Source organism: Grus americana, chromosome Z (assembly GCF_028858705.1).
Source record: "Grus americana isolate bGruAme1 chromosome Z, bGruAme1.mat, whole genome shotgun sequence".
Taxonomy (NCBI): domain Eukaryota; kingdom Metazoa; phylum Chordata; class Aves; order Gruiformes; family Gruidae; genus Grus; species Grus americana.
In genome coordinates, this window is record NC_072891.1 from 77,091,201 (window position 1) to 77,109,615 (window position 18,415).

The window sequence follows — 18,415 nt, forward strand, 5'->3', positions numbered from 1 at the left end:
AGTAGAGTACTTACAAATAAGTGGCAAGGCATACTTGCCTTGAGGGGAGCATCTTCTAAACCTTCCAGCCACTGGCTTGGTAGTTCTTGTCTGAAGCCTACAACAGAACTTCATGTCTGGAGTTGTAGCAGAGTGGATTCTGTAGCCAGAAGTATAGTGCTCGGAAAGGGTGGGGGAAGTGTGTAGCTACTGAACCCCCAAGCTGCCTCTAGTGTAAATCCAGTTGTGTGAATAAAGGGCTACTCAAATTCCATGACTATGAAGGAGGTGCTCCCCGTGTCTCAAAGCGCTTTATCAGAGAACAGGTGTAGGACCTCTTCTGAGTATTAATCAGTGGAATACTTCAGTGATCGGCCCTAATCCACATCCTGGCAAAGAACCAGAGTTGATATGTATCTGCCTAAATCGTGTACCTTGCCAAGCTGCAAGGTAGTAGCACACCTCTAACTTCCTATATTGTAAACCATGAAGAGCTGCTTACATAGTCTGTTCATCTTCTTCCTTCCTTCACACCCCTCAAAGAAAAAGGGAATTTTCTGAAAGTATCAGGCATGAGAAGAGCCACTACAAATCTGTAAATGTTCTTCATTCTGCTTTTTGCCTATGTGCAAGTCATAGCTTCCAGGTTGGAAGTTCACTTCTCATGTTGGTGCTAGAGCTCAGGGATTTCCTTCTCTGAGGTCATGGGCTTAGTCTGCATGTCCTTACAGGCTTCCCATCTGTGTGGACCATGCAGCACAAGGAGAAAGGACAGAAAGGTGTTCATGGCTTTCCTGCTTGAAGAAACACTTGTAAATTGTTCCTGTAGTTGTCTGGTGGTATACGTGATGTTTGATAAAACATAAGCGAAGAACGGCAACTTCTTTGGCCTAAAATGCATCTACTTTGGGCTGATGACTACTGTCATAATCCATTTAAATCTCTATCTAGGCTTGCAATAGGTTGTCCTTCAAGATTTCTCCCATTGCTCATGTGTGATTGTGTCCAGTGTTGACCCCCAAGGCCCATAAGCCAATCCACAGTGCTGATCAACAGGGCTTTGCTCTTACATTTTTTTTTTCAGGCAGCCAGTAAAGTTAAAAGTGGAATCTAGAAACTAGAGGCTTAGGAATTTTATTCTGCAGCCATAGCTGATCACTGCTGTTTGTATACTGTGATCAAGAGGTAACATTGAAGTCTCTTACCAGCTCTTTAGACTAAGCTAAATGTTTGTTGTTTCATACACACCAGTGTAAACTGGGAAGTGCTTAGTGCAACTGTAAATGGGAAAGAGGCAAGAAAGCTTGCTCTGGAGCTGTAGTCAAGCTGCTCAGTGTGAGAACTGGGAACTGAGCCTAGGCACCCAGCACTTACACTCTTGATGTGCCTCTAGCAAGCTCTTCCTCAGTCTGCCTCCATATCTGGCATGGAAATGGACGAGCACAACTGCCTACCACCACAAACAGCAGAGAACAAATTAAGGAATCCTGTCTCCTCACTAATACAGAAGTGAGGCTTTTCTTCCTGCAGCCATAACTGAGTTTATTCAGGGTAACTACGGGACTGTTAACTTACTCTTTCCTCTGTAGCTTTGCTCAGTAAGGTTTGAGCTAATTCAGCAGTATAGCACTCTCAGTGACGGTTTCAATCTTCGTTTCTTTTGCTGCAGGTACCCACAGATGTTGAGAAATGCCAAGACAGAGTAGAGTGTTTCAATGCTGACCTGAAAGCAGATATGGAGAGATGGCAGAACAACAAAAGACAAGACTTTAGGCAGCTACTCATGGGGATGGCAGATAAAAACATCCAGTACTACGAGAAGGTATGTGGCACTGCTGAAGCACTGACAGGAATAAGAGTAGTTCATTTTTCTGAGGTGGTGATAATTCTTCAGGAAATTTTCATGCTGTCTTGAAGAAAATCTTGGACATTTAAATTGGTTCTCTAGTGCTGTGGAAGCTGCTCTTTGTCAGCAGCTTAGTGTTATCTATTGAGTTGCTGGTCATGCTCAAGTGATCTGCATGAGACTAGCAGTCTTTTGCAGGGCAGCCCTGTAACAGCATTTCGTCCTGGATGCTTGTCTGTCTTGCATTCTTGAATTGAACAAATCACTGAGCAGCAGAAGTGGCAATGGAAGAGAGCAAAAACACATGTTCTAGTAATACTATGAAACTAGAAAATCTCTTGAGTCTGCCTTTTATCAACCATACTATGTGGGTTAATGGACATCCATTCACCATATATAGATTACACCTGGTATGCATAAATTACTCTAATCTCTGTCCCCTTGTCCATAGTTCTGTCTCTTGTATGCTGCTCCTGGAAATACCTAGTCAGGTGCCTCTGTCCTTTTTCAGATGAAGCATGTGTACCTGAGACCCAGTGTCAGATTTTTTTTTAAGTGAAAGGGTCTTGACATTCAACTGCACGTGCTGCCAGTCTAGTTTTCCTTCATGCTAGAACAGTGCTGCCTAATGCAGTGGTTGATAGATTAAACACTACTAGGCTTATGCATGGTGACGTACTTCATCTTCTTGCCTATTGCTTTTTTCCACATCTACTTTACAAGTTTCTTCCTGTGCTAGGTTATGTCTCCATGTAATATTAATATGCTCTTCCTTTGCCCTTTCCAATGTCTGTCTTGTCAGTAATTCATAACTAGTCACACAAAACTTCCTTCAGCCTGGTCTCTTCTCTCTTCTGAGACTGCTGTGGAAGGGGGTATTAAAGACTCCACTGAACATCCAGCAATGTCCCTGCAATTGACAGTTAAATCTGTACATCTTAGTTTTGCTCTTAGCTCTAGCAAGGAAGCTTTTTGGTGGGAAAGTGTCAATCACTTCAGGATACACAACTAGAAATACTCTATTCACCTTCAGTACAATCAGCAAGATTGGAAGGAAGATGGTCTACAACAGTGACTTGTGGATATAAGAGCTGGTGATGAGTTTGCCCATTCCCATGCTTAATAATATGTATTCCATGGTCTATATTTGTCCAGTTTAACTTCTGGGCTGTACATGGTTGAAAGACAGTAATAATACACAGCATAAGGACTGGAGTAAGTATACGTGTCTGGGGAAATGACTCGAAAGGGTTGGTCAAAAGCTATAAGAACTGATGTAACATCAATTTTTTTAACTCTCTATTTCTTTCTTCAGTGCCTTACGGCGTGGGAGTCAATTATACCACTATTGCAAGACAAGCCAGAGACCAAATAAGAAGTACTTTCATGGGCAGCCTAGCACTTCTATGCTCAGTACCACTAGACATACTGGAACTGTATGGAGGACTTCTTTTGTCAAGTTAACTGAAATGCCAGCTGCACTTAGGCTGGAACAGACACTCTGAAAACTGTGTGAATTTTTTTCCTCACTTTCTGTGTTTAAACTGGGGTATGTTTCATCTTTTTGAGTTATCTTGAATGGTTCCTTCTTTATCCTATGGAGTGATTGGGGGTTCATAGTGAAAGTGCACGGGGATCTTGATAAAACTTACCTCTCTAGTTGGAAGGAACTGATGAGTGAAACACTAAAAAGATGAAAATAAAACTCTACTGCAAGGTGCCAAATGACATCTTTATTACCATTCTGTTTTGTTTGCTAATTAAAAAAAAAAGTATTCCTATAATACAGACCACCCTAACCAATCCCTATCACTTTTTTTGGATGGACAGGGAAAGGCTGGAAATGAATATTTTCTATTTTGCTACTGCCCATGTGCTTCTGGATGAAAAGGTTTCGGGAGACTTTTCTGTGTGGGAGTTGGGCTAGTACTAGAGAGAACATACCAACACCACCTGCAGATAGCCTGTGATGCAAGCATGAACTGTGGTTTTTGTGAGTGTGGCATGCTGTTGGTTCATACTGAGTATCTTTGTTTACCTTGGTGATTATGAAGTAATGTCAGTTGGCTGAAGTGTACTTGTAACTGACTTGGGGATCAAAAGAAGCCTAGCTGTGGGGGTGAGTTGAGCTGCAGCCTTTCAAGGCTTATGGGAATTGTGGAAGCAAGTATGAGTCTTCAGTGTATTTTTTTTTTCTAAAGCTAGCTCTGGGAGTCGCATGGGTAGAATTCTCTTGGTCCATGCTTTAAACTTCTTTTTTCTGAGTTAGAGCCGCTTTGGGCTTGGTCACTTGAGGTGCCTGCTGTAGTAAAGGTAGACCTCTGCTTCCTCTCCCCATGTTTTGTTGCAGCAGCCAAAAGCCAAACAGTGTCAAATGCTTGTTTACACCAAGCATCACTGTGTGTGAAACTTGCCTTAAACAGGTCACTGGGGTAGATGGGTACCTTGTTAGTACACAGGTCTCTACTGAACCACACAGCAAGTCTGTTACGACTGCTTTTGGTGCAGATCTATTATCTTAGTAGTTTTTATTGGCCTTCAGAAATGTAACTGCTTCTGCAAGTCCCCCTTTTTTTTTCTTCCCCCTTTTCTCTTGCAGTCCAATCTCAAGTAAATGCTTGTTTGGTGTTAATGGCCTTAGGAATGCTACTGTGATTCCCATGGTCCCAGAGTCTTGTTTTAACAGGAAGCAGATAAATCCTTTTTAACTATCCTAAGTGAGAGGGTTTATCCGTGAGGGGGCTAATATCAGTGTAATAAAATACACTGTGGAATAAATAACTCTGAGTGCTTACTGCTAAACTTGAGTGATTACTTGATCTCCAGCAACATTCTTGCGAAGAATCTGAGCAGTAATTGAATACATGCAACTTCTGTGTTCCCTTGTGACAACCTACCAGGTACCAGTCTGGTTTGGACTTTATCCTTTCATGTACACCAAGTATACCTGAAGCCCCCTTACTCAGCTTGGTGGATTTATAGCAACTGTCAAGATGAGTTATTGCGGCAATGTGGTAGCTGTCGGGCTAATGAGATGATGCTCTCTGGGTGCAAAAATCAAGTTTAAGATATCTTAAGAGATCTTCCTTTTTGACTCAGCCTCCATTGACAATTCTGTGGTACTAAATAAACTATGCTTTTTGGTTTAAGTTCACAGTTTGTCAATATACACTTATTTGGTGTAAACGAGAACTCTGCTTTAAGTTGTTGTTAGGTCCAGAAAGACAAACTACTCTCGTTGTGCAAGGGAATTGCTTAAGGGGATCACCTTGAAGCAGTAACCAAGTGTTTTCCTCAATCTTTCCCTTCTAAAGTAAGCACTTAGATACCATTTAACAGTCTGACCTTCAGGGTTATAGTCTTCTCTACTTCCCGCAAACAGAGATGCTTTTTTGAGCTGGTTCCTGTGGGGTAAATGGAATTTTGTAGTTGATTCTGCAACATCACTGGGAGCAAGCAAAATGTAATTTGAAGTAAAACTTAGGTAGTTTTACCTTCACCCTATTAAAAAAAAAAAGTGCAAGATGAGTAGAAAGGATCGTGGCTTTTTTTCCTATGGGTGAGTAGGTTTCATCTGATGCCTTAAAACACTGAGGTCCTGTTCCCTCTTAGTTTTATGTCAAACTGAAGTGGGTGTTGGTTCTGGGGAATTTAGCAATTCATATCACAGCTGTTCATGAGAAGCATAATGGGCAGTGGGGAGTACCAGGTGAAGTTCAAATCAACATGTAACTGTTGAGGCTGGAGCTATTGAGGATCAGCTTAAATTTTCTTCAATCTGATGCCACTGATTTTGCGGCATGGTTTTTTAAACTAGTCCTCAACCAAAGCTTGTTTTGATCTTGGATGAATCCCTTTCTGGCTAAGCTGTTGAAAGGCAGGCATGCTTTGCGCTTCTCTTTTGGAGTATGTGGCTCTGTGGCACCTGCGAGTTCATTTGGAGGAGAGGTTGGAACATGCATCTCAGGCTGTGGTCACCAGCAGGATTTCTTAAATGATCTGGAACGCTAAAACCTCTTAAGCCCCTACAAGGGAAGTAAAACTAACATTCAAAGAGGGAGCCCTCTGCAAGAATTGCTGCAGTGTAAGAAGGGTGTGTAGTGGTGGGTGTCTCTGCTTCTATGGGCTGTGGAGGAGTCTCTTTATAAAGAGCTGTTGTAAATCACTAGGTAGCTGTGGGAGAGGCTGTGAGGTGTGGGGAGGATCCTGGCCGTGTGGTTTGGGGCAGCAGTGCTGAACAGGAGAACTACAAAATAGCAGGAAACTCCTGTAAGATGGAAAGAGTGCACTTAGTTAACTGCTGTTAGTGGAAGTTTGAGATCTGAACTGTTAGTGAAACTCTGACATGCTATCCTGTAATCCTTACAGAATAGGAGTCTCACCTTTGGGTGGCCCAAACCTTAAGTGTAAAAAGGTGTTGGTAAAGGGAAGCAGGCGTAGTGCAGGAGCTTCAACTTTGAGTAACTTCTTGTGTGTTCAGTCACTTAAGATCACCCTCTGTGCATGCACTAAAATGACATCAGAAGTAGTTGCACCCTTTCTGTGAATTTATGTAACGTGAGGGTCCTTCAACAGTCATTAAATTAGCCCAGTTTTCCTTGTAAACCATATCCAGACCAAGTTTTCTCTCAGAGGATGTGTAATTCACTGCTGTCCTGGTTACTTCCATGTAATTTCTAGGATGTTTGTTTCTTCTCTTAACTGGCACCAGCACAATAAAGCAAGCACTGAGATCCTGTTTTTATGCTCGGTGATGAACCGTGCATTGTTCATATGTATCCTTACCAGGTTCTGATTCTTGCAATAAACATAGATGTTGAAACATCATGGCTTTTTTCAGGTATCCATTGAAAAATGAAAAGGTAATAAGTATAGCTCTGAAGAAATTAACTCTTCTGATGCAAGTCATATCGAAGAATAAACTATGGATTCTTCACTGAAGTCTACTTGGATTTTTGTCACGCTGATGCTTGTGCTAAGCATAGATAGTGGGATAAGTGGTAGAAAGAAACATCTGCAAAACACGAGTGGCAGAGACGGTCCTGCGGAGGTAGAGTGAGGTAGCCTTGCTGCAGCGGCTCTGCCTAGCTGGTTCGTGATGCCAATTGCTTCAGGTGTCAGTCCTGCAGGTGCCAAGGTACAAAAGAATTCCCTCCCGGCCCCCCAAGGACTGTTCAGTGTTTTAACAGGAGCCATGCTTTTGTTAAAACTTGCACAATTTAGCCAAGTATGATAATGATTAATGTTAACAGACTGTTTAAAATCCTGGTGCTGATGACCACTGAGCAAAATTACGTGGACTAAACTAACTCATTAGATGTTCAGCCTTCTTAAATTCTGAAGGTAGAAAAGTCTTTCCCTTGGTATATTACCTTTTACTGCTACAACAACCAATAAATAGGGAAAATGGGGTCTTTTTATAAGGTAGGGGAGTTGCTACTACTTGCCAGATTATTTTTTTTTCCTGAAGTAAGACTGGGGACCAAGGGAATAAACTTGCCTTCTGACAGTGTGAATGTTGCATTTTAATCTTCTGGGGAGTGCTGTTTAACCAATTTCATGGATTAAAACAGCAACGCTTAATTCTATGCTTAGCACTTTGGAGTCTTGCCGGGGTATCTGACTTGTACAAGTACTCAGTAATGAACTGGGCTAGTTGTAAGGTTGCATGGCTAAGGCACAGTGCTTGTGCAGAAAATAATGTACTTGCCAAAAAGGCATAAGTAGATCACTCTTATGTAAGTGGCATGCTAAAACATTAAAGGCTAGTTGCTGTCCTAGACTACTCTGAAGGCCTTGGTACTCTATGCTTTGAAGCTAAACCACTTCCTCAACTCTGCTGCTGGGATATGTAACCACAGCTTCAAATCAAGCAGCAGGGTTGGGGCCAGTGCCACATTCCCACTGCACAGGGAGGCAGATTGCAGAGGGACAGTCTTACAATAACAAACAGCCAAAGGGCTTTTCTCTTTAGTATATGAAAATAAAGCAGCACCGTCCTTGTTCTCTTTCCCTCTGTGCCTGCATCCCTCTGTCCCTCCTTAAGGCTTGGAGAGTTGGGCCATGCAGGTGGAGGCAAGCTGGCTGAGAGTGGAGGTGGATGTCATCCCCCTCCTTGCTGAAGGTGTCAGTATTGGGGACTGCAACAGTGCTGGCTCTTCTGCTTTCAACCTCTGTAAACCCATTCAATGCAACTAAGTCCCGTTCGTACCATTAAAAACCAAAAAAAAAAAAAAAAAAAAAGCTGTGAAAGGACTTGTCTCTTTGTGAATTAGCTAGTAAACAATGTAAAAATAGGAAGGAGGCTTTTGTTTCCTGCACTCAAACAAATCTGGCAATTGTGCTCTTGTTCAGACTCACAGGCTAGGAAATATTGTCTTGCCTTCTGGTGCTGGCATGTTTCTATACCCTTTCATATATCTCTGTATAAATATACTTTGTGCATTGTTTACTATGGAACTAGTATTGATGTGGAAAAACACTTTGAGGTAAAACTGTTTGTACTTCTCTATTAGTGTGTACATTTTTTTAAAATGCACCGTTTGTTTACCTCAGTTAATTTAATGGAGTGGACCAATAAATGTATTAAAAGATTACTCCTTTACCTAGAATATAAAGTTTCATTTTTTGCAGCCTTCACCACTGAAATGATGTGTGCACTTATTTTGCTGGGCAGCTCACTGTCTTACTACAGAGATAACCTTCCCTTAAAATCTTGCTTCACTGCTGATTTAACTAAAAGTCGTCTGCTGCTGTAGTACATCTGGTATTACTTGAAAGTGAAGCTTTGAGCTGAGGAAAGATTGCAAGAGTTTGTGCGTGGGGAACGGGTGGCAGCAACTTCCTCAGAATAAGGAGGTGCATAGTGAGTAATCAACTTCTGCTTGCTGCATCCCTGGCTGGAACTGAAGCTGCCTGATTTGCCTCCAGATTATTTCGGTTACTGAAGGACTTTTAACTTGCCCTTACTCAGTCTGGGAGCTTGGAAGCCACTTAATCCTTTTTAATTCAATTAGCATGTAAGTAGACACATAATTTAAGCCCTGATCCCTCTAGGGCGTGCCAGTTTTCTGAATCATGTTTGGATTTAGCTGACAGTATCTCATGCCAGTTGCTGTATTGTGTGAGGTTCCTTTCGGTATGGGTTTCAACCCAGCATAAAGCTAGGGTAACAAGGTGACTCTTACCTGGCACAGTGTCCCTACACCTCTGTAAAGCCTGTAGTAGTGTGCTGCACTTACCTGTTCTTAACCTGTTAAAAGAGTAGGATATCCTGGTGGAGTGAGTTGAAATGCTGGTATCTGCTCTTGAGTCATAGGTGTCCTCCCATGAGCTCTGTTTAAACCAGTGTCCAGGGACAGTGGGACAATCTCCCAGAAGTCAGGGGCGTAAACATCTGTTCAGGAGTGTTTTATTGTAGGGATTACTAAAAGTGTCTTAATCTTACATTTTTTTTTTATGGTGATATTTCTGTACTTAGTCTTCTTCTGTGTAACATTGATCAGCTGGGCTGACACATCTGTGGCACTTGGAGAGCAGGTGTGTCCTGCTGATGACAGTGTACACGCAGCACATGGCTTGTGGACCCCTCCTTCATCAGCCAAAGTCACAGAACTGCCCTGAGGTGTCTGAATGAACAGACAAGAAGGAACTAATAGAAAACCAATCCTCTGCTTTCCCTTTCCACATTGAATGATGTGTCTAGAAATGCCCTTTTCATTTCTACCTGGTCTGGTCCATCTGCAGCACTATTGCTAACCAGCGTAGCAGGAAAGCAAAATGCTCTGAAGACTGCTGGTATGCAATAGCCAATGCATGTACTCTGCAAGATGTCGTACTGCAGAAATAACAAGGCAAACTTCTTTGTTTCTGGGTGAGCTCCGTAGCTGAGGGGCCCTGGCACGGTGTGAAGTGGAAACGTAAGTGAGATGCTTCCTGTAAGGATGATAACTGTGAGGGCTAATGCTTGGCAAGCCTCCCACTTTGGTAGCTCAGAGAGTTGATAAAGACCAAAAGATGCTTTAGCTGGTACAGCCTGTCACTCGGTCAGAATCTGAAGGGAGCCAGTGGATGAACGTTGTTTGATGGCGAGGATGCTGTAAAGAGCAATAAAAATGCAGGTTACAAGAGAGCTAGCAAGCTACTTTCTCAAACTACAGTTTGCTTTTTCACCGTCAATTCTTTAGCTTAAACTGTGGGGTGTGTGTGGAGCTGGCTCAGGTGATTCCTCTCGAGGATCTACCAGCCTCTCTGTAAGTTACTCTTGTGTACAAGCAATGAATCTGGCACCATTTGTCATCTTTCGGACTTTAAGTCCTAATCCCAGTGTTTGTGCTGATAATGGTGCTAACTTCTGTTTTGGAGACTGTGTGTTAAAAAGCAACTGAGTAACTAGCAGTGACTTGCTGTTAAACAGCAGGGTTGTGCATAAAAAGCGAGTCTCTTCTGTCTGGAAAATATGAGGAGGAAAGCAAAGCCAGGGAAATGATGAGTATGAAGTAGCTGTCCCCACACTTGTAGTCCCACTGACATCAGATGTCAAAAGTGTTCACAAGCCCAGAAAGCCTTTGGTGCTCTGGATGAGGCAGAGCTGATGGTGTAGGAGCTTTCCTTAGTGTTGCCTTTTCTTCCTATCTAAGTGATAACACTGAAGTCAGTATACATAGTGCCTTTAGACTTTCTACTATTACTGTTTTTTAAAAATGACAGCAAAACTTGGCAGGAATTTTGCCTTGGATCAGACATTAAACCTATCCAGTACTTGCCTTATATCTGAGGAAAATATTGTTGTTGCATGGATTAAATACTGACATTATCACAATTATCACTTTAACTTCATACTAGAAGAGTCTTGCTGTTTCCTGGGGAGGGCATGATGGGTAAAGTGAGATTTAGAGTGAAATCCTTCAAAAATTTTGGAAGAGTAGATGGAGATGCCGTCTCAGCTTTCTCTTTTCATATTAAGCTCCTTTTGTGCTTAAAACTTGTTCTTGAAATTGTACCTCTCAGTTGCTCTGTAGCAGTACAGTTGGGCAAGTTCACTGGATCAGAAAAGTAATCATTTCCTTCGCTATGTGGCAATGGTTTCTCTTTGAAAAAAAACACCTGAGGGAGACTCAGACTATTCTTTTCTATCACAATAAGTAAACTGTAATGGATTTTTAAATTTTTTTTTTTACTTTGTGTAGGATTAATCCCTCATTCTACTTATTACTATTTTCGTAATAACAAGCACTACATTTGTGTGAAGGCTTTGTCCCCTGGGATTACCAGCTCTTAAACTCTGCCAAATATTCCTCCTACAGCAATTCATGTTACATTAAACAAAAAGATGATTAAAAACATTGGCCAGATCAGTTGCAAGTTTCATTCTTTGAATCTTCTTGATATTTGTCAACTCATTTCTGCAACATTCTTGTTTGTCCCTTTTTTTTCTTTTTAAATTAAAAAAATAATTATATATATATATTCCCATCTGTATTACACACTTTAGACCTAGAATCAAGAAGTATGAAGAAAATACAGCATGTCCTTTTGGACAAAACCCTTCCTGTTCCTTACCTTAAAGGGAGGAGACTCAGGCAGCCAACTAGAAAAGACAAAATGAAACAGAAGCCGCTGTACCAGTTCAGTGTATTTTGATAGATCTTGTTGTAGACTGTAGATGTCACTACTCCCGTGGTGACTAAAGACAACTGCAGCAGGACAAACACCTTACCTGTAAAACAAGAACATGGTTTGTTACCGGAGCAAAAAAACCCAAACCATCTCTGGTACCTCCCTGACAAATCCAGGATCATCACTGTGTGGAAGAGGAATGCGGTCATTGCTTCACAACTGCCAGATGGCATGAGCTTGTATCTGCTTCTGTTCTAGACCAGAATTAAAGGACTTTTCCTTCTTTTAGGCATAGGTCAAAAGATCCAACTAGAAAACTATCTGCTTAAACAGCCTAGATGAAGAGGTAGCAGCTTGGAAGAGCAGCAATAAACTGGGCAATAAGTGCTCCTTTTCCTAGGAGGTAGAAAAGTAGTCTTGGGCTAACACCTTAGGACAGGAGAGATTTTAGTCAGGGTCTGCTTCTGCCCTAGGTCAGAAGAGTGGTTCAGTGGGTTAAAATGACAACAATGCCTGAAATGGGGAGGTCCATGTGATTTGTATGAATATTAGGGCAGAGGAAAGGCAGAAGCTGAATCCTAGTTGAAATAGCTTTTTTGCTGAAATGCACCCTTCTGTTTCTCTGGTGGTAAATGGGGGAAGGGGAAGTAACCCAGCCCTGCCAGGATGTGCAAACTGGGAGCAAGGTCAGGGCTGTGTGCTGAGCTCGCTGCCTGGGCAGCCTTCTCCAGCCACGCAACACCAGTGGCCACCACGTCAGGAGACAACACTGCTACCAGGAGGCACGGGCTGCTCTGCTGCACGGCTCTGCTCAAGAGCTGGTCTGCGCAGCCTGTATGGCTCATGGTAGAGGTTAAAAACAACATTGTGATTAATAATAATGATTAATTTAGGGTGTGAGCTGTGCTATTTGTGGCAGGTGGGTGAGTTTGCCACGTTGAGGAGCACAAGGAGTAGGAATGAACTGGTGACAGAGAGGTGTTGTGTTCCTAGGGCAGAAGGGAAAAGGATGCAAAGGGTGGCTGTGGGAACGTGTTTGGAGGAGGCACGAGCAGTCGTGGGCCTGAGGTGCTATTTGAATGCATGGCCAGTCCTGTCTGTTGTGTCTAAATTCAGCTCACTGGGGTAAAAATGGTAACCTTCAATACAGTGTTGTAAAAGACATATATTTTACTATTTTCTAATACATTTTAAATATGTTTAGAGAACATAACTGAAAAAATATGAAAGAAAACCATCCTTCCCAAAACTGGAAGTAAAGGAATATAAATGGTATGAATCTCACAGTGCCTCAACTCAACATCTTGCTTCTCTTGATTTTCCCTGGAGTACTGTGGTTTTGAGCATCACCTCAGATATTTTCCCTGCCTTTGAGCTGCACACTGATAGTAATCTCTTGAAGCATGTGCTGATAATTTTTGAATAAATGATGATGCAACTGAGGATGAGACGTTTGGATGTGACAATCTTGTCCTGCAAGTTTCTCTGCTCCTCCCTTCCAATTTGTGGTACCAACTGTTCTGGTTTTATTACGCAAAGCACAGATTGCAGCAATAACTTACCTTTATCTTTGTACCTTAGGCTGAATGGAGGTATTTGCGGGTATTTTGATCAGTAAGCTAACCAAAGTACTTACCATAGGATGATCCTTTGATATGCTTGGATAACATGGACCTCATGGTTGGTAAGGGGATGAGGGCAAACAGCATCACTGCCCGTGCTGCAATGCAATGAATAGGTGGTTATCATCAGTACCTGCTCCTTGCCTCCCAACACAACCACCGCTGCTTTTGAAGACTACATGCGTCTCCCTTAGGCAGGGCCTTTGCTTCACCTTTTCTTGTCCCTTGAGTACCAGAAAGAAGTACAGATCTTCGTTAGGAATGTAGGTCCTCACTTCAGCCAAGCGATGGTAGATAAGCCACCTATTGCTCCCACTAGCAGAGCTACTTTACCCGGGCCAGCCGTGTTGTCTTGGTCTCAGCCCGAAACCCCAGCGTAGATGGAATATAGCACTGTCCTTTGTGATAGTGAGACTGATGATTTGAGTCTGACCAGCAGACAGAGCACCCAATGCTACACAGCCTTGACAGAAACAGTACCTTTAGAACACTATAGCTGTTTTCTATCTTGGTCCTTATGGCTTGCAGTATTTTAGGCTTTCTCTACTGCAGAAACTTTTAGGGAGCTGGAATTACCTTCCTGTCAGCAGAACGAACCTCAGTGAAAACTTAGGCCGTGTCTAGTGTACCAAGGTATTTCTGCAATGCAGGGAATAAACATCCTGCACACTGTGTAGCAGCATGTGTTCCTGGTGGACTTAATATTAAGCAAGCATTTCTTTGGTTTTTTTATGTTTTGTTCCCCAGCTTGATTGCCTAAACAAATGAAGTCTCTTTAAAATTTCACTCAATGTTTGGCTTAGTACACAAATATAATATTCTACCATCTTTTCCTTTTGAATAAGTTTATTTGATTTTCAATTTCTCATTCCCTGTAGGGGCAGACAGAAAAAAAATCGCTTCAGGCCATTTCTCTTAGATATTTTTCTCACTTTCAGAAGAAAAACCTCAAAGCCATGCAACATACGATACTCTGTCAGATATGAACCATCCATCTCACTGCCACAATGGATGCAGTTCTTGGGTTTTGTTCTCCGTGTTCCTGCAGAGGCTACTTCCCAACAAGAAACTTGCCTTTCCTTTGTCATGGGATGCTGCCTCATCTATTGTTACCTGTCCCTTTGTCATTTATACATAGTGTAAGGTTTGCACACTACATTATCATATTTTAGTTGCTAAAGCAGCTGCAATGCTTCACTATTAAGCTTCCCATTGACCATAAATGCCTTAATGCAACAAAAATTAATCACATCTTAAGATGTTTGCTTAATAGGAAACCTTTGCCAATTTGTTTCTGTTGTAGCCTTAAGCCTTACCTCACAAGAAACGAGTGCTTCCCATTAATGCAGTGGTATGGTCCGACTAGTACACGTAGCCAGCAACAACTCCCATTCTCCCATAGTGTGAGCATTGTTCCCCTGCTCAGATCTGGGCTATGACTGTGTGACGAATTACAAGTCAACTCGCCTTAAATTAAGCCTTGGCAGGAGTGTATGCGTCCTCTGGATATTGTAGGGTGCTGAGTGTAGGAGTACAAAGGGTGAGGTGGGGAGAGGGGAATGATAATGAAGCCTTCTTGGGAATTACTCATGTGACGGTCTGCCAAGCTCCCTGCTCTGAAACTCGTGGTGAAGCAGAGCAAAAGCCCTTCTCCTGACACTGAAACACCCCAGACCCTTTCTCAGGGTGCACTCACTCACGTGAGCGGCTGTTCGACTCACCAATGTAGAACAGGAATGTCCACCGCACAAAGGCCATGATGAGGATGCCAGTGCTGAAGGATGCCACTCCAATCATGATCATGGTAATGTCCCTCAGGTATTTGGAGAATACAAATACCCCTAGGAAGCTGGTGATGAAGATCACGTACCCAGCAGCATTGCCGTAGCCGATCTCCACAGCATTCCAACTTAAAGGCTCCCTGAGCAAGAAGAGTGGGAGTATGTTCATTGCACCGACCACGGCAAGGTCATAGAGGATTGCTGCTACAAACAGCATGATGATGATGAGTTTTGAGGGGGATACTGGAGTGGAGCTGCTGCTCTCCGACGGTTGGGAACTCCCTGCTGCTGCTGCTCCTGTTTGGGCTGGTAGCTGGCTTCCCACCTCCTCTGAACTCTTGGCTTTGGCTGGGCAGGAAGCTGCTGGCTTGGGTACTGTCAGGACAAAAATGCTGTAGAGGAGGCAGAAAATATAGCAAGCGATGCTGCAGCCCACCAGCACAGAGCCCTCTCGATAGCGGTCACTGAAGCCAACAAAGAGGTAACCAGATGCCATGCTTCCCAGAAAGCCAGCGAGGCCGTACACCAGCTCAATAATGATAAGCCGCAGAGACCTCCTGCTCTCGGAGGACCCCAGGGATCCCAGAGCCATGACGCCTGCCCAGAACGTGGTGAAACCGCCCGTCAGCCCATTGAAGGCAGCAGCCCCATACATCACCTCGATCGGCCAGCCCAACAGGATCAGAAGGAGCAGGAGAGTTTTGGAGCCCAAGTAGCCAAGAAGAGGGAAGCAGATGGGAATTTTCCGATGGATCCTGTCCCCCAGCTGGGACAAGCCATAGGCTGACACCAGTGGGCTCAGGCCCAGGACTAGGTTGTAGATGATATAAAAATTAGAGACAGCCTTCTGCTGAGCATCTTCCAGTGCATGGGAGGGAGCAGTGGCATTGGTCTGGTTGTAGTAGTTCTTCACCACCAGCAGCAGCGCCGTGTCGTAGAAGGCACTGGCCACTTGGGAGCCTGCGACCACAGGTTCGATCCACGTTCTCATCACTGTCACCCCCACCATGCTGCTGGTGGCGACTGCCTCGTCTTGGGGAGAGCTGTTTTCAGGGAGATGAATGGGAGGAAACGGCTCTTCAGAAGCTTTACTCTGGAGGCACGCTTGGAGAGGAGCAGCGGAGGAAAAAACAAAAGATCTGCCGGGCTGCACAGAATCAGAGAGTTGTGCAAGAGATGATCTGGCTGGGTGGATATTTGCACCTCGCCTTGCTATGTATATGCACACACGCACATCCCTGTGCTGCTCTGATCTCTGGCTCACACACGAGAGGCTTTTGTACAGCTGGAGAACGCCCTGTGCTCAGCGACTGCCGCTGCTGCTCTTCCTGGTGTAGTTTCAACAGAGGTCAGATGACCCAGGGGAATTTCTCTCTCCCAGTTTAGGAAGTGAAAATGCCATGATCAAGTAATTGCTGCAATTTGGGGTGGTGGTTTGGTTTTTGTTTGGTTTGGTTGTTGTTGTTTTTTTCCCTTTTGGCATCCTTCACATGTCAGACAACTCTGGCTGTGGGGGCAGGGGATGGCCGTGTGCTGTTTTTTCAGGTAATTTGTGAATTCCCCTTACTGCCAGCTCTTTTTCCTTTCTTCTACACAAATATCTTGTTGGGTCTTTTGCTTTTACTTGCTCCCAGCTACCCTGTTGCTGCATCATGCCCCTTGTGTTGTTGTTTCAATAACGCAGTCAGGAAATTACACCAAAAAGAAATTAAAAGGGAAAAAGCCTATATTTTGGTAACCTGCCTCCCACAGCTGCCACTCTGCCTGCTGTGTCCTTTGGCTTTACAATGTGGGAATTTCCAAGAGGAGGAGAAAAGTCCCAATTTATCCAAAGGCATCGGCAACCGCTACACCCCGCAATCAGCCAGCTGAGCTGAAGGCTGAGGCGAGTGAGAGCTCACTGCTGGGGAAGCATTTTCCAGTCCCGGCTCCTCAGGGCAGTGGCCATGCCTCTCTGCAGGTGCTGATGCCAAATGCAGCTTTGCAGCTTGAAGTCAGCCTCCGATTTTGCTGCTGCCCAAGGGGGTCAAGCAAAGCGACCCCCCTGCCAAGGGGTCAGGGTCCCTGCAGGCACGACAACGTGGCTGGCCAGAGGCACGAGAAGCTCTTGGAGCAGGATGTGGTGCAAGCAGGCTGCCAGCTCCAAGGAAGATGCTTGCGGTCCCAGCTGCAGGAAATACTTGGAGGATATTTGGCAGTCTCAAAAATGCTAACTTTAATGATAATGATCTCATTCTGCACTGGTTTAATGAATCATAACAGGCAGAATAACAATCTGTTCTAGGAAGATTTATGATGATTACTTTATAAATTAATGATTAATTCACAAGAACAATGTTAAAACATCCATCTGGTGCATTCCCTATTGATTCAGGTGACATTTACTCAATGCCTGTGTACTCATGGCTCAAGAGTTTAATTTTTTCACTCTAGTTTGGTTGTGCAATAATTTTTGGTTTATATTTCGATGCAAGGAAACAAGTCCCAAGAACTGAAAGGGAAAGGAGTGTGGAATTGTCTGCTAGAATGATTTGCTGCTAGACAATTTCAGTTTCACCAGAGAACTTGTTTTTTTGTCAGGCCAAAAGACTCCTAGCCAGCTGTAAAATATAATGTAGGTTGTTCCAACAGTTGGCTTTTTTCCCCCCAATTTTCTGCAAAAGGTGTCTAGTATCTTTAGTTTTTATTAAGAAGTGGGACAAATCTTTTTCTCCAAACCCTGGAATATTTCCAGAGGATGGAAATTCCAGCCTTACTAAAACCCCCAAAGTACCAGCCTGTAACCAGTTTAAGCAACAAATACAAACAGAGGAATTGCCACGTTTTCTTCACCCAGGGAGCCCTGTCTCTTCCACCAGACATTAGAGGGAAAGATAAATGACTTTGTCCCATTCAGGCTTCAATTTGGGACATTAGTTATCCTGGACTGCAGAAATATGTTACAGGCACTGCACTTAAGAGACTGCAGATCTGCTCAACTCTTAAGTAAGGGATACTTTTCCTCCACACTTTGTTGCATGTACAGGCTGCCTGGCTTACTCATCTGACACTCTTGACGTTTAGGTGATGCTGCGTTATGCTTAATGCTGTTCAGGCCTAGATAGCTAATGAACTGTGCTAACTGCCATTAGTGATCTCATGAATTGCGTATATATTTCCAGGATTTTCTGAGTGTTCGTTCACATTAAATATACTTTTTAGAACTAGCTCTTGTGGAAGGGTATAATTTCACGCCAGTAATTGCAAAACAGTAAGTGCTAAATTAAGAGTTTAACCAAGGCTCCAGAATATTTCCCACTGCAAAATACTTTTCATGAATACCATATTCATTTGATGCCACAAATACTTCAAAATTACTATTCTCTAGCATCGGCTTTTCCATGGGCCCCAGTTCTCATATTACTAATATTTACAGGGACATGTGCATCCACTTTAAAATACATTCATGCAGCATAAACACCATGGAGCCTTAAGAGAGTGGCCCTTGACATTTAAGAAAAACGCACCTACAGAATCACTGAGACTAGTCTAAAGGCACAAATGCAGAGATGTAGCCTGCTGGAAAAGCA

The 18,415-nt window shown here is 43.4% G+C and overlaps 2 protein-coding genes across 2 annotated transcripts in view; one reads left to right on the top strand and one right to left on the bottom strand.

The window, feature by feature from the left end:
• Window positions 1–8,429, top strand: part of SNX30 (sorting nexin family member 30) — a 49,177-nt gene extending 40,748 nt beyond the window's left edge. Inside the window, exons 8-9 of the mRNA XM_054810150.1 lie at window positions 1,649–1,801; window positions 3,141–8,429. Coding sequence (XP_054666125.1) covers window positions 1,649–1,801; window positions 3,141–3,200 — 213 coding nt within the window. The 3' untranslated portion in view covers window positions 3,201–8,429. The remainder of the gene's footprint in view (window positions 1–1,648; window positions 1,802–3,140) is intronic.
• A 126-nt stretch (window positions 8,430–8,555) lies between these two features.
• SLC46A2 (solute carrier family 46 member 2) lies at window positions 8,556–16,095 on the bottom strand. The gene is made up of 4 exons (XM_054810151.1): window positions 14,787–16,095; window positions 13,080–13,163; window positions 11,387–11,543; window positions 8,556–9,921 (listed from the first exon to the last, which is right to left on the bottom strand). Exons 1-4 carry the CDS (start codon window positions 15,853–15,855, stop codon window positions 9,864–9,866), a joined length of 1,368 nt encoding a protein of 455 aa, XP_054666126.1. The 5' UTR covers window positions 15,856–16,095; the 3' UTR covers window positions 8,556–9,863.
• Window positions 16,096–18,415: the final 2,320 nt, after the last annotated feature.

Excerpts from the sequence above, each read along its gene's own strand:
- SLC46A2 (XM_054810151.1), bottom strand. The coding sequence starts at position 15,855 with ATGGTGGGGGTGACAGTGATGAGAACGTGGATCGAACCTGTGGTCGCA. Across the intron at positions 11,544-13,079 it reads TATCAAAGGATCATCCTATG|GTAAGGTGTTTGTCCTGCTG; the intron begins GTAAGTACTTTG and ends CTTGTTTTACAG. Across the intron at positions 9,922-11,386 it reads CTGAGTCTCCTCCCTTTAAG|CATCCTCGCCATCAAACAAC; the intron begins GTAAGGAACAGG and ends TGCTCTTTACAG.